Source organism: Aspergillus versicolor (genome assembly GCF_001890125.1).
Source record: "Aspergillus versicolor CBS 583.65 unplaced genomic scaffold ASPVEscaffold_1, whole genome shotgun sequence".
Lineage (NCBI taxonomy): Eukaryota > Fungi > Ascomycota > Eurotiomycetes > Eurotiales > Aspergillaceae > Aspergillus > Aspergillus versicolor.
This window is the reverse complement of record NW_024467524.1, coordinates 4,659,121-4,682,707: the sequence shown is the minus strand read 5'-3', so window position 1 is coordinate 4,682,707 and position 23,587 is coordinate 4,659,121. Positions and strand designations below refer to the sequence as shown.

Here is a 23,587-nt window from a genome sequence, read left to right as displayed (position 1 = left end):
AAGTTCGGTACTTCGACGCCTGTGGTTTTTCCACTCGACCGCCTCCACGTGAAAGTCGCGAATTTTTTTCACTTTTCAAGGGGCGACGGAATCCCATCACCTACAAACGTGTGCCGTTTGTGATTGTGAGTACCCTGGCCCGTTCGAGTTCGAGTTCGAGGTTTGCAGTGTGCCTGGATTCCCCGACGAACCGGACGCCGAACGAACCTGAGTGTTTTTTAGCCGGTTTTCTAAGACAGCCAATCGATCTAGCTACGAACGGCTTCCTGCGCGATTGTCGATTCCAGAGTCCTTCTTCTACGTCCGACGTCATCTCGAATCTTTTTTGCCCCGAGTCGATCTTCTCGTGTGCTCTCCGAAGACACTTTTTACTCCGGTCCGTATTTCAGTTGTCGAAATCCTACCGATGCAATTTGCGTGAGACACCGGTCTACTCAGAAAAATAAAAAGCGGATAGTCGGTTATTTGCACTACCATTTCGAGGACCTTGCTAGAGCGAACATCCGTGTAGACATTTCGCTCTGACTAGGCCAACAATCTCCTTCGAATCGGATAATCGAGAAGAGTGAGATTTAGCAACGGGAAGTTGCATCTAGGTGGGGTTCTAGAGGGTAGAAGTTGATTCCTCTAGTTTCCATCGGTGTTGTCTAAGGTGGTTCCTGTTCTCTGGCAGAACTGTTCTCCATATCTCTTAGCACGGATACATTAGATCTCTGGTATCTAATATCATAGCGAAAAAAATGGCCGCCGCATTTTCCTACGCTCAGGCCGCAAAGGGCGTCGCCCCAGCGCAACCCTCCAATACACCGTCCGAGTCGGGCACGCCGCTCTTGAAGTCTGATGAGCCCGCTGCGGACAGCCTAGATGATGCAGTTCCCAAGGAAGATGTTGCTGCTGAGGTCGATAACACGGCCACGGACACCGAGAATGAGGTGAACACTACCGATGTTAAGGCTGAGGTGACCGAAACTTCTTCGGCCAGTGCTGGTACAGCGCAGAACCCCACGATACCAAAAGAGAACGAGAGCTCAGGTGCTCCGAATGGAACTTCCGAATCCACTACCGAGAAGCAGTCTGAGTCCTCAACGTCGGACAAGCAAAACACTGCCACGGAAAACAGCGAGGGAAAGACCTCTGAGAAGAAGAAGAAGGAAAAGCCTGCACCCCCGAAAGAGCTCAAGGCTGCTCCTCTGCCTACTGTGAATATCTGGCAACAAAGGAAAGAGGCGCAGGATGCTAGGGTAAAGACCGTGCCCGGCGCTGCTGCTAAGACTGGCCTTTCCAAGCCTACTTCCGAGACTTCCTCTGTAACTGAGGAGGTTCAAGAACAGCCGAAGGCTAGTTCCAAGAAGAAGGGTGGTGATTCATCCGATAAGAAGAAGGGTGACGCCAAGGGACGTGAAGATACTACACCAGTTCCTCCGGTTGGAGATGCCGCTTCCTGGCCTACACCTCAAGGTGCCCAAGGCGAAGAGAAGAAAAAGGCACAAGAGAAGACTGAAAAGTCTGAGAAGAGCCCAGTCATCCGGCCCCATGGCAAGGAGAAGTGGACTCCGGTTCCTTACGTTCCTACTGCAGTCTTCAACACTCCTCTACCCTCCGCTGCGCGTCGAGGTGGAAGAAGCGCTCGGGGCGGCAGAGATACCGGCCGTGGTGCAGGTGCTTCCGAGAAGACCTCACCCCACGCCACCCAGGGTTCTACGAAGCAGACCACCCCCGGTGACCGAGGAAGGAATGAGCCAAACTCCGCTCGCGCAAACTCGCTACCCGCGCCGTCGCGACGTTCAAATAGCGCTGACACCGCTCCCACGGATGCACGTAAGCCACCGGCGGCTGACCGAAATCGTGGTCCCAAGGGATCAGACAATGGGAATGTCACCACTGGCAAACAGGTGAACGGCGAGTCTTTCTCGAAACAGGGCAAGCCATTCCCCAAGAACCCGCATTTGGCAGTAGATACTCACAATGGGCCGCGGCCAAATAACGAGCGTCGCTTCGAGAATGGACCGAATGGACCCAAGTCTGCGGACTTCTCTCGAGAACCTCGGGCTGAAAGAGGCAGAGGTGGTCACCGTGGACGGGGTGGTCATGCCGGCTACAGCGGTGCTCAGACATCGCATTTCCCTAACAACCACATGGCCGCTCAAAACTACATTCACCCCAAGTCGTTCGGCTACAACGACCGCCGAGGGCCCCAGCAGCATGGACTCGCTAATGGCTCCCGTGGTCATGCCATGACCATGAGATCACCTTCGTTGCCCAACTCCACTTCCATGTACAACATGTACCCAACCTACCCCGGGGATATGAACGGCATGTATGGCTACCAACCTATCCAGGCTGGCCCTATGTCGGCTGTTCCATACCAACCATATATGGAACAGTGGTCCCTGGTGAGCATGATTACCATGCAGCTGTAAGTTTACCTCGTGAGATTATCGATATGTGTAAGGCATTCTAACAGACGATAGGGAATACTACTTTTCCGTTGACAACTTGTGCAAGGATATTTACCTCCGCAGACACATGGATTCCCAGGGATTTGCTCCGTTGAACGTGATCGCCAGCTTCAAGCGCGTTAAGCAAATGACGGAAGACTTCGAGTTATTGCGCCACATCGCGCGTGGATTGAAGGCTGCTGAATATCACCAGGGTGAAGATGGAATTGATAGACTACGACCGAGGGAAAGATGGGAGCAGTGGGTTCTGCCTGTGGAGCAGCGCGAGCCTTCAGCCCAAAATGCCGGGCCTACCTCTGTTCCCCAGAACGAAACCATTGCGTCTCAGAGCAACCTCGATGCGGCTACAAATGGTTTCGTACCGAAATCTTCGTTGCCTAATGGCACCGGTCCTTCAAAGACAGCGCTGTCCTCCGCTGCCCCAGAGTTTTCGCCTTCTAACGGTGTCCACACTGGAAGCGAAATCTCAAATGTAGGCTGTCTTCTCGTCTCATGTCAATGCGTGTCTTAAGTGCTAACTCCTATCTAGTAAGAGGCAAAATAACTGTTTTTGACCCTCGCGAGGCTCGGATTCTTTGGTGCCAATGAACTACCATCCAACGTGTTTCGGAGCTTATTCCGCCGCGTTCTGGGTCAACAGATTGCACATTTTACTTCGACCCAGTCCCAGTTTCCGATCGCTGTGGATTTTGTTTCAAAATAAGTGTCGGCAAATTTATCTACGACAACTTATCACGGTGGTCACGATGCGTATTTCCAGTAACGGTGGTCGCATTTTTGGTACAATCTCAGTGCACAAATGTACAATGAATTTAAGAATCTAGCGTTTTATGACCCCCTGCACGAAATATCGGCGACGGTTCCCTCAGATATTGTTCACTTTACGGTGCTTATTTTTCTTTTTTTTTTGGGTTGGTTGAGCGACACGGTCAACGCCTGCCGAGGTTATTCGGGACCTCGTTATGAGCGGACAATGTTATTATAGCGCGCAACCTGGGTACGGAGCTCTCTTCCATGGCCAAGTTTGCCTCGAAGTATTCCTCTTCGACCTTCTCGAAACTCTCGAAGCCGCTGAAAAAAAGATTGACCACTTTCTGAATGCTAGCTTGAGAACCGGGCTGCAAAAGTGATTTTTTTTTACCTGTTTTCATTTCTTTTCCTCCGACCCACCCTTTTATGTTCCTCTTGCGGTTTATCATCCATCATGACTTGCATTATTATTTGTCAGTTTATGCATTCATTTGTCGAGTGGCCCGATGACATTTATTCTCAGCGAAGGGGGTTGACATATGCACATTCAGAGTATCGGCTTGTTCTTCGCTTTCCATTCTGTTTCGTTTCCCGGTTTGAAAAAAAATCTCTGGAGTCCGGGCATGTTTTTGCTTTGCTAGTATCTCCAATCTTCGATGCTTGCTTTGGGTGGGTTGGGCTTTTTTCGCTCCCACCGTCATAGAATCTTGATCCGGTTTCTTCATTTTCTTCTTCATTGACTTTCTTTTCTTTCACTTCATTTATTCAATTTCCAAACTCCTCTTTCAATTTCTAATACTGCGGCAATGCTATTTCCCTTTACCTCAGGCTCTATCACCTAGTTCCATACGGATCGAAGAGGCAGCGTGCAAAAGGATAAAAAAATCGTTTCTTTCCACAGCGAGGCGCAAACGAGATTTCAAAAGAGAAAAATGAAAAAATGGCATTGACTGCTTATTTCCGGGTTTCGTCGGCCAGAATGGCATGACACTGCACTGTCGTCCTTCTTCCAAGTCGAGAAACTTTGCATACCTCCTTGTCTCCTCGGTCCTTATATCTTAACATTTCCCGGGCATTCCAAATGCGGTTCAATTGGAGTGGCGCATTGCTTAGGTATATTCTGGCGTGAACGGCTTCCATTATATCTTCATGGTTTTCTTTTTCGGAGTAGGTAAAGGATATAGGTACATATGGTAATTTATTTTCCTCTCTGGGCTGTATCTACTGTAGGTGTTGTCTTCCTGTGTGGGATTTAAAGCGCCATCTTGGGCTGTAGCATAACTTAGATTTCGCTATATAGTGGTTATCATCTAGCTATTCGCTTTGTAGTTAATAAGAAAAGAGTCAGAAATAAATTCATTGCATTGGGAACATGCCTACGTGCAGACCTCTTTTCCGATGTACTCAAGATCATGTAATCAGTTTCTGCCCCAGGCCACAACACACGGAGCCAGTGACGAACACCGGAGTCAGCTTCATCCGGGGCAAGCTCTGTCCTCCCAGCTTCATCATCAGCCATCCAACCCTCCATCCTCCCTCGCCCCTCACCCCGGTCCCTCCAATCCACAATGGAAGTGGCCTCCAGACAAACCGCCCGGCTGCTCCGGTCCTCCGCGCTCCGCACGCACCCCCGTCTCCCCTCACAGACAATCCTCCTCCGACGGCGAAACATCTCCACGACACCCCGACGCTATGCCCCCGAATCCTCGCTCCTCAGTCTCGCTTCGAACTCCTCGCCGTCTGGATCACCACCTACATACTTTAGCAGCCGGCAGACTCTGCCTCTGAACACGGTCGTGCGGTTCGTGCCGCAGCAGACGGCATGGATTGTCGAGCGCATGGGCAAGTTCCACCGGATTCTGGATCCTGGATTGGCGATCCTTGTCCCGTTTTTGGATCGCATCGCGTATGTGAAAAGCCTGAAAGAATCGGCGATTGAGATCCCGAGCCAGAATGCCATTACGGCGGATAATGTTACGCTGGAGCTTGATGGGGTGCTGTACACGAGGGTTTTTGATGCTTATAAGGCGAGGTGAGAAATACTGTTTATTTATTTTCCTTTCAGGAGGGCTATGTACTGATGCCTTGGTTGTAATCTGCAGTTACGGAGTGGAGGACGCGGAATATGCTATTTCGCAACTCGCGCAGACGACCATGCGATCCGAGATCGGCCAGCTTACTTTGGATCATGTTCTGAAGGAGCGTGCGATGCTCAACACCAACATAACACAGGCCATCAACGAGGCTGCGCAAGCGTGGGGTGTTACCTGCCTCCGATACGAGATTAGGGACATCCACGCTCCGGATGGCGTTGTCGAGGCCATGCACCGCCAGGTTACCGCCGAGCGGTCAAAGCGAGCGGAGATTCTCGACTCAGAGGGTCAGCGACAGAGTGCGATTAACATTGCTGAAGGTCGGAAGCAGTCCGTCATTCTGGCCTCCGAGGCCGACCGGATCGAGCGGATCAACCGTGCTAATGGTGAAGCTGATGCGATTCGGGCAAAGGCTACGGCCACCGCGAAGGCTATTGAGACCGTGGCTGTGGCTATCGAGGCTGGCCAGGCGAACGCACACGGAGCTATGAGCCTCAACATTGCAGAGAAGTATGTCGAGGCGTTCGGCAAGCTTGCTCACGAGGGCACGGCTGTTGTGGTTCCTGGAAATATGGGTGACCTTGGTGGGATGATTGCGAATGCTATGGCTGTCTATGGCAAAGTAAGCGGTAGCCAGGCACGGGACATTGCGGCCAAGGCTCTTGGTGTGCAAGATTCTTCGCAGGCTGCCGAGCCCGCTACGGAGGCCAAATCTGAGAGTGAGGCCAAATCCGAGGTCAAGGGGGGTGTTGCTCAGGAAGTCCTTGAGGGATTCGAGCAGACGCGTCAACACGACAACTAAGAACTTGACGTCTCGGGTGATATTCACCGTACAGTTTTTTCCTTTATTCGATCCTCCATGATCGTCATCCACACGATTCTCCAGGTGGTGACGGCACCTATCGCGTCCCCGTCTTACGCCCATTGGTACCCTACTCTGGCGTTTCCGATTTCGTCGCTGTACGATTGTACCATTCCTAGCGTTGTTTCATAATCAGGTCTCAAAAGTGCATGGGCATTTGGTCCCGCAGTTGTGGAGGGCAGTTGCAGGCGGAGGTAGGTGTAGGTTATTCATTTCTGAACCGTGAATCATGTACAGTAGTAGCATAGTTGGACTTAGATATCCATGCAACATTTCGCTCTCCAACATCATAGCCAAATTCAGCTGTAGCAGTGCATGCAAGTGTACTTCACTTGGGCATTTACTTGGCGGCAAAGCAAAGCTCGGACCACCTCCCGCGCCGCTGGAAGATCGCGACTTTTGGGCTTGGGCGCGCCCTCGGCCCTTTTTCTTTTCGTTCGCATTGCTTTCCAAGCTTTCCAATCCAACTCCATCGCTCGACAAGGTCGTATGCCGACTGCACCTGCCCGAGCTCCTATCCTACTACGGTTCGATTCCGTCAACAAGCGGTAGATGCCCCGGTTGTCTTGCGATGCCCCGATTACCGACTCGCTTGTCCACGTCAACTTAAGTTCTCTGTGATCGTTCGAGCTATACCGGCCAGCCAACCCCTTCGAGTTCGAAACAACCAGCCAGCCTCCCGCAGAGAAAAGGGAGGCAGCAAGAGGTTGCGGCTATGCATATCATCAAGCCTACTTGGCTAACGCATGGAGGTAATTAATTCCGCCTTGTTTTATTGAACCTTTCCCAACCATGACTTCGTTTGAACTCGAGGATTGTTTTGGCTAACGTCATTTTCTTTCTTTCTTCGGTTATGATATAGGTGAGCGAAAGGCTTTTGAAGTCTACAGTTGCGATGTATCCCCAGATGGAAGCCGCCTGGTGACCGCCGCAGGAGGTCAGTCTTGTCTATCCCCAGCACGCTCCCTTCCCTACGCCGGCCAGTGCGGAGATGAGGACGCGCTCTGACCGAATGATAATTAACTTGTATCTTTTGGGTATAGACGGTTACGTTCGGATATGGTCTACGGAAGCTATCTGCGGTGGTGAAGACCCCAGCAAGCCGAAACAACTGGCGTCGATGAGCAATCATTCCGGCACTATTCACACTGTTCGCTTTTCGCCGAACGGTAAATATCTGGCATCTGGGGCGGATGATAAGATTGTTTGCATTTATATGCTGGATTCAAATCCGCCTTCTCATGCCGCGAGTTTTGGTAGGTGTCTTGACTGAGCGGAAACAAATTAACGGATGGACGGAGAATTGACATTGTCTGCCTAGGATCGAACGAGGCACCGCCTGTCGAAAACTGGCGCACGATTCGGAGACTGATTGGGCATGATAATGACGTTCAGGACTTGGGGTGGTCGTTCGATTCATCGATTTTGGTTTCCGTCGGGCTGGACTCGAAGGTTGTTATTTGGTCGGGGCATACATTCGAGAAACTGAAGACGCTCTCTGTACATCAGAGTCATGTCAAAGGAATTACGTTCGATCCAGCCAATAAATACTTTGCGACGGCAAGCGACGACCGAACTGTTCGCATTTTCCGCTTCACATCGCCAGCACCGAATTCCACGGCTCACGACCAGATGAACAACTTTGTCCTTGAACACACTATTACCGCGCCTTTTCAGAACTCACCGTTGACGGCCTACTTCCGCCGATGTTCCTGGTCTCCGGATGGCATGCACATCGCCGCTGCTAATGCAGTTAATGGGCCTGTGAGCTCAGTCGCCATTATCAACCGTGGGGCGTGGGATGGCGATATCAACCTCATTGGTCACGAAGCACCTGTCGAAGTCTGCGCCTTTTCTCCGCGACTGTATTCTCCGCAGCCTGTCAAGAAACAGCCGGTAGATGGCCAAGATAATGCCGGGCAAACTGCGGTCACGGTCATCGCCTGCGCCGGTGGCGATAAGTCTCTAAGCGTCTGGATTACAAGTAACCCGCGACCGATTGTGGTGGCGCAACAGCTGGCCGCAAAGTCCATATCCGACTTGACGTGGAGCCCGGATGGCACCTGCCTGTATGCGACTGCGCTGGATGGAACGATTCTCGCGGTCCGATTTGAAGATGGAGATTTAGGATATGCTATGGAGCTAGAGGAGAATGAGAGGTCTCTTACGAAATTTGGTACGAATCGGAAGGGTGCAGGCATCGCTGAGACCACGGATGGACTGCTCCTTGAAGAGAAGAGCAAGGCAGGTGAGCTTAAAGACGTTGAAGGGCGTATGGGTGCTTTGATGGGTGATGAACATGCTGCTGGTGATGCCGCGGCCAACGGGAAACCAACGCCCTTGCCATCAAACGGTGTCACCCCAGCTGCTGCCCCTTCCCCAGCACCTGATACTCAGAAAGCTCAACCGAATGGTACTACTGCAACATCAACACAAGAAACGGAGAAACCAGATCCATATCAAGCCAAGCTGGAGCGACTCAAGCAACGACCTACTTACACCAAAGATGGCAAGAAACGCATCGCTCCTCTTCTGGTATCCGGTGCCGGTGCCGCGGAGTCTTCACTACCTCAGGCTCGGCTAATGGCGGCGTCTGTAAATAATCAGGTCAAGACTGATACACCGCAATCGATTGTCGACCTTTCAAAGCCTTTCGATGGCTTACCGAAGGGTGGACTCGCAACCTTACTTTTCGGAAACAAGAGGAAGCTTGCTCAAATAGAAGGCGACGAGGATGGCCAGGTCGAGAAACGCGTGGCGGTAGCAAGTCAGAATGGTGCTACTCCTATACTCACCAACACAGTCGATGGTCTACTTCCCGCGCAACCCCAAAATCCTCCCACGGGGCAACAGCCGACTCCAGAGTTCATCCGGCCTGCTGTGACAAATCCGTGTATGGCCATGAGCCAGCTTCGACTGGCCGTTCCGAAAGTCCGCATGCAGATTTTACGTGCTATCGATTCGGCTGGCAAACCAACAGAACCCCCCAGCACCTCAGGAGAATCGAACAAATCCCGAGTGGATGTTGTGTTCGAGGCTCGGAACCCATCTACCACTAGTTTGACAGGGCGAGCTGTTGACCGTGAACCAGTCCGACTCACCTTATTCCGTGGCGAGCAACCTGTATGGCAGGACTTCCTCCCAAGGACTGTTCTTCTCGTCACAGGGAACCAAAACATGTGGGCTGCTGGCTGCGAGGACGGATCGGTGTATATTTGGACACCCGCCGGACGACGTCTCGTCAGCGCCCTCGTCCTCGAAGCACAACCGGTGATACTAGAGTGCAACGGTCCCTGGATCCTCGTCATATCCGCCGTCGGCATGTGCTATATCTGGAACGTGGAGCATCTATCCTCGCCACACCCTCCTATCTCTCTCCAGCCCGTCCTTGACGCAGCCATCCACACTCTAGGCGCTCATCCTGCAGCAACTCCATCCATCACCAATGCCCGCATCAATTCCGAAGGTCGCGTCATTGTCGCACTCTCCAACGGCGAAGGCTATGCCTACTCCGCATCCTTCTATACTTGGCAACGCCTGTCAGAACCCTGGTGGGCTGTCGGCAGTCAGTACTGGAACACCACTGAAGCCCCCGTCGGCAATCTCCAATCCGCGTCAGGCGCACAGCAGAAGGACCAAGAGGCCAAGGCTGCTGTTTCGGCTGGCATAATCCCCTTCTTAGAGCGCAACACTACCAATGAGACCCTCCTCCGGGGCCGCGCCTACTTCCTTCAGCGCCTCATCAAGGTCCTTCTCTCAAGAGAGGGATATGAGAGCTTCGAATCCAGCGTCTCAATTGCACATCTCGAGAACAGACTGGCCGCCGCCTTGTCCCTCGGTGCGAAGGAGGAATTCCGGTTATATCTGTCTATGTACGCCAAGCGAATCGGCGCCGAGGGCATGAAAGGCAAAGTTGAAGAACTCCTCAAGGGACTTTTCGGCGGGCTCTTTGAGGAGGAAGACAATGATGGCGACTCTTCGGAAACACAATTGGCACTCCAGCGTCGTCCCGAGCAAGCTGATCGCAATTGGAAGGAGAGCTCCGAAACGCTTTGTGGCTGGCCACGGGATATATTACTGAAGGAGGTTATATTGGCAATTGGTAAGTAAAAGAACCCCTATTTAATCCGGCCTCAGTATTGTGTTCACTCGCTAATCTTCTGTCTTTCTTCACAGGTAAACACCGCGACCTCCAACGCGTCACAGTCCCCTACGCAAAGTTATTAGGAGTGGTTGATAACGAATCTAACGAGGGCGATGCAATGGAAATATAAATACGACCTTTCTCGCTACATCTCTTCCTTATTATCCTTTTCTTTTTCTATTTATATTTCCTATTTGCTTCAGGCGTTCGTGGAACGGCGCAGTAATTAGGCCCATGGGTGGTTTAAGGCAGTTTACTTTTCCTTCCTTAATTCCTTCAGCCACGGCTCTGTTTTCTAGGCACCAGAATACGGGGTTTGCGAATGTATACTATTTGTTTTGCTCTCATTGACTCAGTCTGGACGTTCCTGCCACCGGCACCGTATGTAATTCATCATCAAACAATGGCCAAGATGGTTTACATCGATACCAAAATATTACCAAGTCATGAGATATCTTATTCTAAGACTTGCCTTGAGCATTCTGCTTGTATGTATTTTTTAGATCACTGCTGATTCTTCCAGTGAACCCGCTGGCACCGGTGGAATTCCCCCGTACTCCAAATACCCTCGGGCTTGAGGCCTCAGCAATTTAGCCGATCGTGTGTGCATGCGGAGAACCTAGCATTGACTATATTAATGGCCCTTTTCATAGGAATATGATAATCGACATAACGTTGCAATGATTGACGGAAAATCAAGTCTGGACTGGCCTTGTTTTTTTGTTTCTTTCTTGGTACTCGCAGGATATATAATTCAGCCCACTCGCAAATAATATAGCTGCCAAAGTAGTCACATCACTAATGATGATGTTATGGTTTCTATTCTTTACCACATGCCTTGCTCTCCTAGAACAAGAAATCGTGGTTTTCGAACCCCAGCAGGGAGTACTTGCTATCCACGATGCTACCATCCTGTATGATGCACAAGACCCAGTTTCCATCGACATTGCCACAAAGAGTCTGGCTGAGGATTTACACGCAATCACGGGGCACATGCCTCCTCGGACTGCAGTAAATGAGACAAACCCACCCAGCTTGAACTCGTCGCAAACGGCAATCATCGCAGCTACGGTGGACTCCACCATCATACGCACTCTGGAGAAGAAGGGGCTCCTCGACGTATCTGACATTAGGGGGAAATGGGAAACATTTCGCACAGCGGTTGTCAGAGACTATCAGCCTGGAAGGGACGCGTTCGTCATCGCAGGAAGCGACAAAAGGGCTGTTGTGTATGGCATATACACGCTTGCTGAGCAGTGCGGACAGTCGCCGTGAGTTCTAACCTCTGCATATCGATCCAAGTGGTGAACCGGGTTAATGCTATGGATATATAGGTACCACTGGTGGGCCGACGTCTCAGCAACACGACGTGATGCCATCTATGCGCTTCCTATCACAACCACACACGGGGAACCAAGCGTCAAATACCGCGGGCTTTTCATTAATGATGAAGCCCCTGCACTAACAGGCTGGTGGTCCAAAAAGCACGGGGTGGATCACTATCCGCTCGACTCCGAGTTCTACCGGCACGTCTTTGACCTGATTCTGCGCCTCAAGGGGAATTTCTTGTGGCCGGCGATGTGGGCCTCATATGTGCCTCCTCCAGGTAATATCTTCTTTACCGATGATCCTGAAAATCAGAAACTAGCGGATGACTATGGGGTTGTTGTCTCGACTAGTCATCACGAGCCGATGCAGCGCGCGACGAATGAGTGGAATTCGTCTGAGACTGGGGAGTGGGATTGGAATGAGAATAAAGAGAATGTTACGCGGTTTATGGAAGAGGGTGTTCGCCGTGCTGGTCGGGCTGAGACGTATTTCACGCTTGGAATGCGTGGTGCGGGCGACAGTGCCATCAGCGGTCCAGATCCTATCGAGGTTCTGGAAGATGTGTTTGAGACGCAGAGGGGAATACTGGCCGAGCAATACGGAAATGCCTCTGCTGCAAAGCGTATGTTTGTTTCCTATTCCTGGGTTGGAATATACTCACGGTTGCAGAGGTGTGGACTATCTACAAGGAGGTTGCAACGTACTACGCCCAAGGGCTCGAGCCACCTGAGGACGTGACGATGATGTTCACTGACGATAACTGGGGCAATGTCATGCGGCTGCCGACTGCTGAAGAGGCTGCAAGGTCTGGTGGTATTGGGGTAGGCCAGCACTGTTGCACTTGACGGTTCAACTTGATACTAATACTGGCAGCTCTACTACCATTTCGAGTACGTTGGGACGCCGAAGAGTTACAAGTGGCACAACACGAACAATCTTGTACGCACCCTGACATCTATGCAAGAAAAAACGGCTGATTATGGCAGGCAAAAGTATATAAAGAGCTATCGCAGGCCTTGCAACGGGGTGCAGACCGAATCTGGGTCTTCAACGTGGCCGACATCAAACCGATGGAGTTACCATTTGCCTTTGCCATGGACCTTGCGTGGAATGCATCACGGTTTGATTTTGACGTGGTTCCAGAGTATCTCAGAGCCTTTGCTTCACGAGAGCTTGGACAGGAACATGCCGAGGAGATTGCTTCTATTCTACTCCGCCATAGTCATCTCATCGGCCGGCGGAAGTATGAAGGGATCACTTCTGCTACGTACTCGTTTTATAACTATCACGAAGTCGAACGCGTCCTTGCAGATTGGGAGGAACTTGGGTCCCGAGTTATGGACATCCGTCATTCTATACCAGCAGATGGTCAAGCTGCCTTCTTACAACTCGTTCAGTACCCCATCCAAGCAGGTCTTTTCTACCACCGAATAGTCCTCGGTCAAACCATCAATCAACAGTTCGCCATCCAACGGCGCAACTCGGCAAATACAATCGCCCAGGATGTCCTTGCAGCCTCCGAAGAGGACGCCGATCTGAGAGAGGAGCTGCATAGTATACTTGACGGGAAGTGGAATGGGATGATGGACCAGCCGAAGCTCGAAGAATGGCAATACGAGACCTGGCTATATCCAGCTCGGGACATTATCCAGAACCTATCATTTGTACAACGACGCCAGGACTTTGTCTATGCTCTTGGGAACCTGGGTATATACGCAGAAGGGTCCGAGAGTGCCGCCAGACAGTCCTACGTATGCGAGTCGTGCGATCAAACCAGGCCAACTGTTGACTCGCGGGCGCCTACACTGCAAGCAGTGGACCCATATGGGCCCTTGAATCGTACCGTGGACATTTTCCATCGCGGTGACTATCGAAAGCCCATCTCGTTCAATGTCAGCGCTCCCTACACTTGGATCAATATCAGTCCTGGTTCAGGAACTATCACCGGGAAGCATCCAGAGGTTCGCCTCATCGTTTCAATTGACTGGTCTAGCGTTCCTGAGGGTTTCAACGAGACCGTGCCTGTTGCGGTATACTACGATACACTTCCAAACTTTGACAATCTGCATGTTCCAATCCTGAACAGACCTGCCTTGCCGGAGGACTTTTCCGGGTTCCCTGCAACAAACGGCTACATCTCAATTGAGGCAGCTCATTTCCAGCGCGCCTCCAAAGACACTGTTTCCTTTGAGGTTCTTCCAAACCTTGGAACGCGAACCGAGTCTGGCGCTATCGGGCTGAGACCGTATAAAGCTGCGCGGGCGTCAAGCACCTCCGCAAAGGGGGCATCGGTTGAATATAACATCTACCTCTTTGACAGCACGGAGAGCCTGACTGCTACGATATATCTCACTCAGAATCTAGATACAGATCCATCACTCCCGATGCAGTACTCTCTCAGTATCGACTCCAGTGAAGCAGACTTTACACGGCTGTTGCAGGAGCCAGAGACCGCTGGTGACTTGCCTGATATCTGGACAGACCAGGTGGAGGATGGGGTGTGGACTGTGGAGGTGGAGTTGGGGCCTGTATCTGCTGGTGCCCATAAATTAACATGGCGAGTCAATTCACCCGAGGTTTATCTCGAGAAGGTTGTTTTGGATACAGGAAATGCCGTTAGAGATAGCTATTTGGGACCTCCGGAGACGAAACTGGTTTGAAGTCAAGCCCAATAAGCTATTTAGATAACCAGCCTGACTTGAACTACAAAATGGCACTATTGAAATACACCTTTCATAGATTAAATTCCTTTTTAAGGTGAAGGCTATTTTTCTTTTATCTAATACCTACGACGCTTATTTTTCTCGGAATAGGGCAACGGAGGGTCACTACCAAGAAAACTGGTACGGGGAAGACCTGGGTAACAAGCCTGAATAAGGCAGTTTTTGGCTAGTATAAAACAGAGTTGCCGTGAGTGCCAGCCATAAGCCTATTGATGCTAATGTTACCAGTCTAGGAAATCCAAATCTCCTATAGAACACTCATGAGCTCCGTTGCGGATTGGCATTATCCGCTGCACCGGCCCCACCGTGGCTGGGCATTATCCGCCATGATCCTGGAGTGTCACGCTTATTGGAAGGGTCTTTGTTATATAGGCACTTCTTGGAAAGAAAGGTCTTTTCTAGATAAGCAGACACGAGCTTTCTTGATCGAAAACGTCCCCATCCAAGCCATCCATAATGCAGTCGGAACTCGTTGGACGTACTGCGCTTATCGTGAGTATCTGCGACTACACGCCCCTTGAGTATTCTAATCAGTGGGCTTGTAGACAGGAGCCTCGATGGGCATCGGACAAGCCATTGCCCTCGCCTTGGCGGAGAAGGGCATGAATGTCGCTCTGTTAGCGAGGAGCCATGTAAGCACAAGGCTGTAGTCAAAATTAGCTACTAACACTACACCATAGGATAAGCTGCAAGCCGTCGTATCCAGTATCACGGAGAAATTCCCGAGTGTTGTGGCTCGCGCATATGCCATTGACATCCAAAACCAACCCCAGGTCGACGAGGCAGTCAAGGAGGTGGTCTCTGATCTCGGCGACATTGAGGTGTTGGTCAATAATGTGAGTCTTGATAATGTTATCATTCTAGATTCCTTTGAAGCTGCCTTGTTAACACAGTCCTCCAGGCTGGCCTTGCACTCGGTGCACCGGCCAGGTTCTGGGAACTGCCCATCGACCTGATCAAGCAAATGAACGGTACCAACATTTCCGGTGTCATGTACACCACTCACTCGGTGCTCAACAGAAGCATGTGGCCCCGGAAGAGAGGAACGATCATCAATGTATCGTCAGTAACCGGGTTGGAATGCCCGCCGTTCAACGGCGAAGCTGTATACCACGCCAACAAAGCCTGCCTGGAAGGGTTCACCAACAGCCTCCGAATGGAAACAGCAGGGTCCGATATTCGGGTTCTGACGCTGCGGCCTGGTTGCGTTGTTAATCATTTCCATCTCCAGCGTGTCAAGTATGACCAGGATGCCATGGACGAGTTCTTCTACGGCTACGAGCCACTCGTTTCGGAGGATCTTGCGGAGGCCGTTGTCTTTATGGTTAGTCGTCCTGGGAGAGTCTCGATCAAGGCTCTTGATTGTGTGCCCAGTGCTCAGAGGGCTCTCACGCTTATTGACCGGGAATGGAATGCAAGGCAGAAGTGAGGGACAAATTGTAGCGGTACGGCATCTGATCCAGACAAAAGGAAGAAATCAGGTAGTATATATAGAAGTAGCTCAGCTGTGTAACTGCACATATCGATCTAGGAAACACATACTTCCAGTTCCAACGATGCAATAGTGCTATCCTGTAATATGCACGTAAAAAGCCTTCAAACTTCGAGAACTTCTCTGTCGCCACTATGATTATCTAATCCGAAGACCCGCTGGCCAACGTCGTCCTGGCTGTCTTGTTAAATATGTCAACATGGACAGCACAGGCCCAGGAGGCAGAGCTGTGGAATGGCAACTAAAGGAAGACAGCGCGTGTCAGTCGCCTGTGTTCCATGTCGCCAGAAAAAGCGCCGAGTGAGTCTCTACAACCCAGCGCCCCGAGCCGTCGTTGACAAGCCAGATTTAGTGCGATGGCCAGAGGCCGGTGTGCCTCACCTGTCAGAAAAATGGATCCCTCTGCGAATACTCGCAGAGTCCTGAAAAGCGAAAGTACGGTATGCGAGCAGCACCGGCGATGTCAGTTACTGATTTTGGCGCAGGCCACCTACGAAGTGTTATATCCATGCGCTCCACTGCAGAATCGCCCTCTTGGAGCATCAACTAGAGCAGTCGAGACGCAGCGTGGATGGGTCTGCATTCCCAGGGCCTAATTCATCTACTGAGCATTTGTTATCTCCTAAGGATGAAATGGCCGGCCAATCTTCGCTGCTGGGAGCTGCCAGCCCCTTGTCTAGCTATGGATTGTTTGCAGCATATGGACATCCTAGCAACAGTGAGAAGGATGATGGCATACCACTGGGGAATAGCACCCCTTCCATATGTACCGATGACCAAGATCAGAATCCATTACTGTATCTTGAACCGGAGACACAGACTCGGCTCCTAGACGAATTTTGGACCTGGCAAAATACGTGGCCGCTCCTCGTCCATAAGCCGCTGTTCCAAGAGGACTTTCTTCAAAATGGAGTGAAAGGGTACTTCAGCTCTGCAGTCCTCTCTGCCATGCTGTCTTTGGGTGCACAGTACACCGATAATGACCAAGTCCAGCTGCGGAATGTGTCCGCTGACTCGCTTGCAACCCACGCGAAGCGCCTGGTGCTTGATCAAATCGAACGGCCCAGTCTTTCGCTTACGTTGGCGGCAGCTCTTCTTTCCTTAAAAGGGTTGGCAGATGACAATTTGCCTTCAGCTTTTCAGTACATCGGTAACTATACAAAAGAATGTCTCGATGTCTGTGTCGTGTGCTAAACACCATCTAATATATAGGCATCGCTCTCCGGCAAGCTCTGTTTCTTGAGCTTCACAAGGAAGCCGCGGCAATTCACGATGCTACTTCGTCATCAGTTGAACTCAAGGAAGCGGGATATATACTATGGTTAGGTATTTGGATTCTGGAAAGGTAAGGATTGCGGTACCTTTTACTGACAGACGCGGATTGGTAACAGCTTATAGACATATTGCACAGATCACCGGCCAGTCGAGTTCAACGCATGAATCAGATATACAGTCAATTCCAGTTCCAATGATATCAAGCCTGGAGTATGACCCCTGGCCGGCCTCCAATCATCCATTAACCCTCACCTCTCATTGCATCTCGACTATGCAGTCGTGCTGCGATCTCCAACGAATGGTATTGCCAGTTCTCGACCAACTGTGAGTCTTCGACCGCATTCTAGACCTAAATATCTTGGTTTTCGAGCTAAACTCACTTCGCTAGTTCTGCACTGTCGGACTATCAGTCCTTCGACGCCCAGAATCTGGCGACAAGAACCCACGTTGCCATGTCCGAGTTCTACAACAATCTGCCGAGCCATCTCAGATTGCCTGCTGCCGCTACCAGACCAGTCCCCGCGCATGTGTATCAATTCCAGTTGCAGCACCACACCCTAAAGGTCATGCTTCATCGCCCATTCCTTCACACTACCCCCTCTATAAACACCGTACAGGCCTCCCAGGACCCAGAAATGGTTCACAACCAGTCCGCCACATTCTCCGCCATCCGTATTACCTACATCATCAACGCCTATAAGAATTTCTATCCCCTGGTAGGTACATTATCCCGCTTTATGGCTGGCGCTTGACGCTTCTAACTTGCTTGTACACTAACCGCCGATAGGACCGACTATCCCCACTTACCGTTCAAAGTATTACGCTCTCTTCCCTGATCCACCTGTTCAATGCCAGCTCGGCGGACGCGACGCTGGCAAAGCGGTCAAAGGAGCTTCATCGATTGAATTGCCACGTCCTGGGCCAGATGGCCTCGGCAACGAAGTGCAGTACTCGGGCACTTAAAGTCCTTGAATCTGTTCAGCGCGAATGGGAAAGCTCCATTTCCCTGCATGATTCGGTTGAAGGGGGGGACCCATCTATGGCTGTGTGCGACACGGTTACAGCTGAGATGTTGATGCCTGAGCCATTCAGCCTGGATCTTTCGGACGATGCATTTAACTGGTTCCAGTTACCCTTGAACGACAATCTCTTTGATGATACATTTTTAAACTCGCTATGGAATGTGGACAGCCTGCCTCCGGGATGGGACTTGGACAATGATATCAATGTCGCAACTGAGTTTTAATTCCTTGACTAGATAAATGGAGGTATTCAAAAGTTGTCTCTGTCGACTGTGGAAACCTGTCCAAAGAACTCTGCCACATCATCTGCGAGTACATCTGGCCGCTCCCACGCAATAAAATGCCCGCCGGTTCTGTGCTGTCTCCAGAATTGGATGTTACAAGCTTCCTCCATCCACTCGCGCGGGTATAGCCAAAGCTACCAGTTACAGAATTGCAAGAGTTAGTGGATAATTTCAATGTGAGAGCCGTCTTTGTTTGAAAAAAAAAACCTACTTACCTCTTTCGGGAACAGCGAGCCACCCACCGGCTGCGAGATGTACCTCCCCAACATACTAGCAGGGTTCTCGTTCAAGACTGCTGATGCTTCTTCGTAAATCTGCATGGCTGCACTCGGGCTGCCCTGGTAGTGTATCATTACCCAGTGGATAATTTCATCGGGGGTCCATGGGTAGTTGTCCGTCCATGCTGTTAATTTACCGACGAACCAGGCGAGCATTCCCACGGGGGAGTCATGGAGTGCATATCCGAGTGTGACGGGTTTGGTTTCTTGGATACGTTGATAACCTCTCTGGTGCATTAACATCAGTAATGGCCCATGATCGGATCAGGATAGAATCAGAATTTACGTGCCTCCTCAGTAGCAAACCACCTCGTTCGATCCAGGTTGCGCAGTTCTTGCTCACTATAATCGTTCTGAATGTACCGCGCATATTTCTCCGGCGAGAGCTTTTCGTCAGGGGGGACCGCTAAGAACATGTTAATATGAATGGCACGCACGGCGTCCGGGTGATTCAGGGCCATATAGCGGACTATGGATGATCCCCAATCACCACCCTACCCAATACCAACAGCGTTAGCGTAGCCCGCAATTACGAATACATACAGATCAAAATCTTTACCTGGCAAACGTATTCGCTGTAGCCTAGCTTTTTCATCAGGTTGGCAAAGCATTCTGCGTGTTGTTCAAGCCCGAACCCGGACTTTCTAGAGTACGAACTGAAGCCGTAGCCGGGCAGCGAGGGGACGACGACGTGGAATGGTTGTCTTTCTGGGTCATCAGGTTCTGATAGGAGAGGGATCAATTTTAATGACTCGAGGAACGAGCCGGGCCTGTTCAGGTGAGCAGGGGGATACAATTCAGGGAGGGAGTGCTATACCAGCCGTGCACGAAGATAAGCGGGATGGCACCAGGTCTCGACGATCGACGATGGAGGAAATGCAGATCGACGCTTTCAAAGCTACTGACGGGTACTTGGGTCGTGAGGTGGTGAAACGTATTCAGGTAGGCTTCGAAGCTGCGCCAGTTGTATTGGTCGCGCCAGTATTCCACCAGGCTTTTGAATTTGGCATGTCCAATTTCGAGGTCATTCCATTCAACTTCTGCCATGCCATCATCGAGTCTAGCATACTGGAGTTTGATCTTTATCTCCTTCAGTAGGCTATCTGGGAGATCAACCTAGATAAACCCGTGGTCAGAGCTATGTATGAAGAAATCTCCAATGCGAATGCTGACCTGGAAAGGAACAATATCGTGCATTTTGCCTCTGCGTCAACAGCCAGGAACGAGTAGGGGGCTTGGGTACAAAGCCGAGGCTACGTATGTCGGGAAGATGTGCGGGAGAGATGTTAAGCTGGAGGCCGACGCTTATTGCTGTCTGATTTATACTTATTGCATACTGGTAGACGACATCGGCAGCTTCAAAGCCACCTGGGTGACGTAATTTGTCCAGCCCACGACCTACTTTAGTGATGTTTGAACGGATTCAAACCCAGCGCTTAGAATTTCCGACTCAAGAAATTGAGGCCTTGTTCCACGGGGGTACGTCAGTTCGATAATTACCAAGATACACTGGGGCCGGATAATGCGCACCCGCATCTATACGTGTGGGGAGTATCACCCAACAGGGTATAAATAGTCGATTGAATGTAAATATCCTATGGCTATTTTCTTAGAGGCAGAGGAAGCAGCGTCTCTGTGTTTACTTTACTCAGCCCAAAAGCCACCCACCACGCGGATACCTCCGGTAAATCAGACAGGACAGCACACACGATATGAACCCGACTGTTCCTCTCATATTTCGCAAAGGTGCAACAGCACTCATAACAGGAGCTGCATCGGGTATTGGTCTCGCAACAGCCCAGCGGTGCTATGCTCATGGAATGCACCTAGTGCTCCTTGATTACAACAGCGACGGGCTTTCGAATGCCACCAAGCTTTTCCCCACAACGGGGCCTAATCGAGTCACAACTCATGTTATAGACGTTTCCTCGATGGACGAGTGGGTGCGTCTCAGACCAAAAATTGAAGCCTTCCATCCAGGGGGCATTGACTTCCTCATGCTAAACGCCGGAGCTGGACTCGCACCCACGAACGGGAAGGGGTTGTGGGAAGACGCGGAATATTTCCAAAGGACATTTGCTATCAACGTTCTTGGTTATACTAACGCCCTCGTTGCATTCCTTGACAGTGTGACGAAAGAGAAAGCCGCCCGGCGAGCTATTGTCCTGACTGGTTCAAAGCAGGGCATCACCAACCCTCCGAGTAACCCTGCCTACAATGCGTCGAAAGCGGCAGTGCGAACCGTCGCAGAGCATCTTGCATTTGACTTATCGGAAACTGCACAGAATGTCAGTGTCCATTTGCTAATCCCTGGGTGGACTTACACTGGCTTTCATACCGCGGCATTCAAAGAGAAGCCTCCGGGGGCTTGGACGTCCGAGCAGGTGGTGGAGTTCATGGTTCAGAAAATGGCAGAGAGCAAATTCTATATACTTTGTCCTGACAATGAGGTTACGGAGGAGCTGGACCGAAAGCGCATTCTCTGGGCGACTCGCGATCTCACGGAGGGTCGGCCACCCTTAACAAGATGGAGGGATGATTGGAAGGGGGTAATTGAATCGGAATGGGACAAGATGATGCCTTGAGATGAAAGAGGCTGAGTGTACACGACAGGAAAATGCTTGAAAATGCTCGCAGTGGTGCCCACAAACCTCCCTGTAAGGCCACTACTGTAAATACATGTCATCACTTCAGGAACGCAGCGATATTTCAACTGGAACCTAGCCCTTTGATGACAATGCAAGCTTGTCTATAAAATGGTAGCATCGTAGCAGTAGCGCGCTCCTAGCTGGTATTTTCGGAACAAATTGACCAACAGCTGTGCATGGCTTTTGGTCTAGCGGTATAGCGTCTCGTCATTAATTGCTGGGAAGCATTCAGAGGGTTATTAGTATATACAGCGCCAAGACATATCAGTTTCGCAGCCTTATAGGACAAACAGAAAAGTTATATAGTTAATAGAAGCGTGGACTGGCAGGCCATATGCAACATTGGACTATTCTATCACTATGGCCTAAAGACATTTATTCTGTATAATGCCAGAATATGTTTATCTCCCAAGTGGGTTCGTTCTAGAGATAAAATAGACGTCACATCTTCCAACAGCAAGCCATTGGCAACCAGACGCCGTTTGCGGCAGGGCTGGCTATACACTCTTTCCTTCATTTTCGTCCTCAGAACTATTCAAGGATGGCCAGACCCTGGGAGCGCCTACCCGCACCCAACTTGTCCAGCACGAAATGTTGAATCTGCCGACCCTCGAAGGAGTCAACCACCGTGATTGCTGGTGGTGTTGTGCCATTTCCGGAAGAAAGCGCATAAACGAAGCGGCCAGATACCTGAATATCAGTAAGGCCGGGGTCATCACTGTTCAAGTCAAGGCGGGAAATGATCTCAGATCCATCGGCACTGAGCTCAAGCAGTCGGTTGATTGCCACGTCTGTGATAAAGAAACTTCCTCTCGCCTCAGAGTAGGCGGCCCAGCATGTAGCCTGTTGGTCATTGATGATGGTCTTCTGCTGGACAGATATTTTGTCTGTAGTCGGATCTAGCTCGAGAAGGGTGGCTCCAAATGAAGCGTCCGTTACAAGTAAATCGTGAGGGCCTGGGTCATTCACACCGCCAAAAAGGACGGCAGTCCCGGGGGGGGAAGTCCGTGTGTCTCGGGTATGAAAGCCTGAGGAGTGCGAGTCGTTGAATGGCAGAACAGATACGAAGCCCGTCTTATTGGTCATCGGATCACCCTTGACAGTCGTGATGAGGCGACTATCATTTGCAGCGAAGAACACCTGGGCGATCGTGTTTGTAGGGCCTACAGGAGGTGTGGTCTGCTGGAGCTCAAAGTTAAGCTTCTCCTCCGCAGGCCCAAGTCCCCTTGGGGAAAAGAAGGCGCACGAAACACCGGCCTTCGCTCCGGTATATCCCACACAGACTTTGCGTCGCTTCACTGAAGCTGCAACGGTGACAGGGAAGTCACCTGGCAGAACAGACGGTTCACCAATCCTATGTAAGCATGTTGGGTCATGATCGTCAATACTGAACATGCTCAGGGAATTCGACCCGGCGTTCACGGCGAAAAGGTACTAAACCACAATGACATAAGTCTAAAATCCCCAACAGAAAGACCTTCGGACGGGCTGGGAGCGCTTACCTTGTCGACCACTATCACTGCCCCTTGGGATGAAAGTGCATCCGGAGCGGCAGGCATATGGGTGGTACCATCGATACTACTGCCTCCAGCACCACCGGTAGCAGTAACAAAGCCCCCGTAGAGTTTGCCGTCATGTCCAATTGGGATAGAGATAACGGAGTTGAGATCCTCATTTGATTGAAGGTAAACGGCTTTGCCAACAGGCCATTTGTCATGAGGATTTGTTGAGCAAGCCTCCACGGCGACGGCGCGTGTACAGTCTGCAAGGACTGTCGCACACAAGAAATGGAAAGCAAAAGTAGACCGCATTGCAGATGAAATAAAAAGCAGAAGAGCGAGAGCTATTGTCTGTCACGTAAAGCGCCTTTTTGAATAGGATGTACTTGTTCTGCGAAAGTATCTCGTCTTCATGATGCTGGGAGACTGGCCTTTATATGGCTTCCCAAGACGAGCCCTATAGTTAACGAAGTCAATTCTGAACTACTTGGGATTATGTCAACAAATCCCAAGTTCTCACAGTTGATGGCAGCCCTGGTGGCCTTAAACCATGATGACAACCTACTCAGGCCCAATGTCAAGTCCGAGCTAACCAAGAGAGGAAATCTCGATTGTGTCAACAGTGTTGATTGCGGCTAGTCAGCTAATCAGCTTAGCGGCCTTGATTATGGAATCAACGGTCTCTCTTATACTATTGGGACAAGAGTTCAGCTCAGCTTCAGCCAATGC

General features: G+C 50.8%; 9 protein-coding genes across 9 annotated transcripts; 7 read left to right on the top strand and 2 right to left on the bottom strand.

Annotated features, from left to right (window-relative positions):
* Positions 1 to 740: 740 nt before the first annotated feature.
* On the top strand, positions 741 to 2,970 carry ASPVEDRAFT_79277 (La domain family; the record flags this gene model as incomplete). The annotated part of the gene is made up of 2 exons (XM_040816671.1): positions 741 to 2,416; positions 2,472 to 2,970. 2 exons carry the CDS (start codon positions 741 to 743, stop codon positions 2,968 to 2,970), a joined length of 2,175 nt encoding a protein of 724 aa, XP_040663334.1.
* A 1,758-nt stretch (positions 2,971 to 4,728) lies between these two features.
* ASPVEDRAFT_160238 (SPFH domain-containing protein) lies at positions 4,729 to 6,467 on the top strand. Its single transcript, XM_040808577.1, has 2 exons — positions 4,729 to 5,241; positions 5,312 to 6,467. Exons 1-2 carry the CDS (start codon positions 4,778 to 4,780, stop codon positions 6,102 to 6,104), a joined length of 1,257 nt encoding a protein of 418 aa, XP_040663333.1. The 5' UTR covers positions 4,729 to 4,777; the 3' UTR covers positions 6,105 to 6,467.
* Positions 6,468 to 6,879: 412 nt separating this feature from the next.
* Positions 6,880 to 10,438, top strand: hir1 (putative histone transcription regulator Hir1; the record flags this gene model as incomplete). Its single annotated transcript, XM_040805998.1, has 5 exons — positions 6,880 to 6,916; positions 7,027 to 7,101; positions 7,208 to 7,420; positions 7,486 to 10,266; positions 10,341 to 10,438. The coding sequence occupies 5 exons, from the start codon at positions 6,880 to 6,882 to the stop codon at positions 10,436 to 10,438; spliced, it is 3,204 nt and encodes a 1,067-aa protein (XP_040663332.1).
* A 666-nt stretch (positions 10,439 to 11,104) lies between these two features.
* On the top strand, positions 11,105 to 14,367 carry ASPVEDRAFT_36989 (uncharacterized protein). Its single transcript, XM_040811350.1, has 5 exons — positions 11,105 to 11,579; positions 11,643 to 12,259; positions 12,307 to 12,458; positions 12,511 to 12,576; positions 12,624 to 14,367. Exons 1-5 carry the CDS (start codon positions 11,110 to 11,112, stop codon positions 14,295 to 14,297), a joined length of 2,979 nt encoding a protein of 992 aa, XP_040663331.1. The 5' UTR covers positions 11,105 to 11,109; the 3' UTR covers positions 14,298 to 14,367.
* A 127-nt stretch (positions 14,368 to 14,494) lies between these two features.
* Positions 14,495 to 15,880, top strand: ASPVEDRAFT_36988 (SDR family oxidoreductase). The gene is made up of 4 exons (XM_040811349.1): positions 14,495 to 14,852; positions 14,906 to 14,992; positions 15,041 to 15,196; positions 15,262 to 15,880. Exons 1-4 carry the CDS (start codon positions 14,817 to 14,819, stop codon positions 15,787 to 15,789), a joined length of 807 nt encoding a protein of 268 aa, XP_040663330.1. The 5' UTR covers positions 14,495 to 14,816; the 3' UTR covers positions 15,790 to 15,880.
* Positions 15,881 to 16,086: 206 nt separating this feature from the next.
* ASPVEDRAFT_119828 (uncharacterized protein) lies at positions 16,087 to 18,373 on the top strand (the record flags this gene model as incomplete). The annotated part of the gene is made up of 7 exons (XM_040805740.1): positions 16,087 to 16,152; positions 16,205 to 16,287; positions 16,338 to 17,002; positions 17,065 to 17,197; positions 17,251 to 17,451; positions 17,516 to 17,843; positions 17,915 to 18,373. The coding sequence occupies 7 exons, from the start codon at positions 16,087 to 16,089 to the stop codon at positions 18,371 to 18,373; spliced, it is 1,935 nt and encodes a 644-aa protein (XP_040663329.1).
* A 26-nt stretch (positions 18,374 to 18,399) lies between these two features.
* ASPVEDRAFT_59247 (uncharacterized protein) lies at positions 18,400 to 19,949 on the bottom strand (the record flags this gene model as incomplete). The annotated part of the gene is made up of 6 exons (XM_040815466.1): positions 19,885 to 19,949; positions 19,529 to 19,827; positions 19,271 to 19,481; positions 19,002 to 19,205; positions 18,649 to 18,939; positions 18,400 to 18,567 (listed from the first exon to the last, which is right to left on the bottom strand). The coding sequence occupies exons 1-6, from the start codon at positions 19,906 to 19,908 to the stop codon at positions 18,400 to 18,402; spliced, it is 1,197 nt and encodes a 398-aa protein (XP_040663328.1). The 5' UTR covers positions 19,909 to 19,949.
* Positions 19,950 to 20,423: 474 nt separating this feature from the next.
* ASPVEDRAFT_79271 (SDR family NAD(P)-dependent oxidoreductase) lies at positions 20,424 to 21,296 on the top strand (the record flags this gene model as incomplete). Its single annotated transcript, XM_040816670.1, has 1 exon — positions 20,424 to 21,296. The coding sequence occupies one exon, from the start codon at positions 20,424 to 20,426 to the stop codon at positions 21,294 to 21,296; it is 873 nt and encodes a 290-aa protein (XP_040663327.1).
* Positions 21,297 to 21,562: 266 nt separating this feature from the next.
* Positions 21,563 to 23,440, bottom strand: ASPVEDRAFT_36985 (uncharacterized protein). Its single transcript, XM_040811348.1, has 2 exons — positions 22,862 to 23,440; positions 21,563 to 22,793 (listed from the first exon to the last, which is right to left on the bottom strand). The coding sequence occupies exons 1-2, from the start codon at positions 23,168 to 23,170 to the stop codon at positions 21,891 to 21,893; spliced, it is 1,212 nt and encodes a 403-aa protein (XP_040663326.1). The 5' UTR covers positions 23,171 to 23,440; the 3' UTR covers positions 21,563 to 21,890.
* Positions 23,441 to 23,587: the final 147 nt, after the last annotated feature.

Excerpts from the sequence above, each read along its gene's own strand:
- ASPVEDRAFT_36989 (XM_040811350.1), top strand. The coding sequence starts at position 11,110 with ATGATGATGTTATGGTTTCTATTCTTTACCACATGCCTTGCTCTCCTA. Across the intron at positions 11,580-11,642 it reads GAGCAGTGCGGACAGTCGCC|GTACCACTGGTGGGCCGACG; the intron begins GTGAGTTCTAAC and ends ATGGATATATAG. Across the intron at positions 12,577-12,623 it reads GGCACAACACGAACAATCTT|GCAAAAGTATATAAAGAGCT; the intron begins GTACGCACCCTG and ends TGATTATGGCAG.
- ASPVEDRAFT_36985 (XM_040811348.1), bottom strand. The coding sequence starts at position 23,170 with ATGCGGTCTACTTTTGCTTTCCATTTCTTGTGTGCGACAGTCCTTGCA. Across the intron at positions 22,794-22,861 it reads CAGTGATAGTGGTCGACAAG|TACCTTTTCGCCGTGAACGC; the intron begins GTAAGCGCTCCC and ends ATTGTGGTTTAG.
- ASPVEDRAFT_160238 (XM_040808577.1), top strand. The coding sequence starts at position 4,778 with ATGGAAGTGGCCTCCAGACAAACCGCCCGGCTGCTCCGGTCCTCCGCG. Across the intron at positions 5,242-5,311 it reads TTTGATGCTTATAAGGCGAG|TTACGGAGTGGAGGACGCGG; the intron begins GTGAGAAATACT and ends TGTAATCTGCAG.
- ASPVEDRAFT_36988 (XM_040811349.1), top strand. The coding sequence starts at position 14,817 with ATGCAGTCGGAACTCGTTGGACGTACTGCGCTTATC. Across the intron at positions 14,853-14,905 it reads TTGGACGTACTGCGCTTATC|ACAGGAGCCTCGATGGGCAT; the intron begins GTGAGTATCTGC and ends GTGGGCTTGTAG. Across the intron at positions 15,197-15,261 it reads TTGAGGTGTTGGTCAATAAT|GCTGGCCTTGCACTCGGTGC; the intron begins GTGAGTCTTGAT and ends ACAGTCCTCCAG.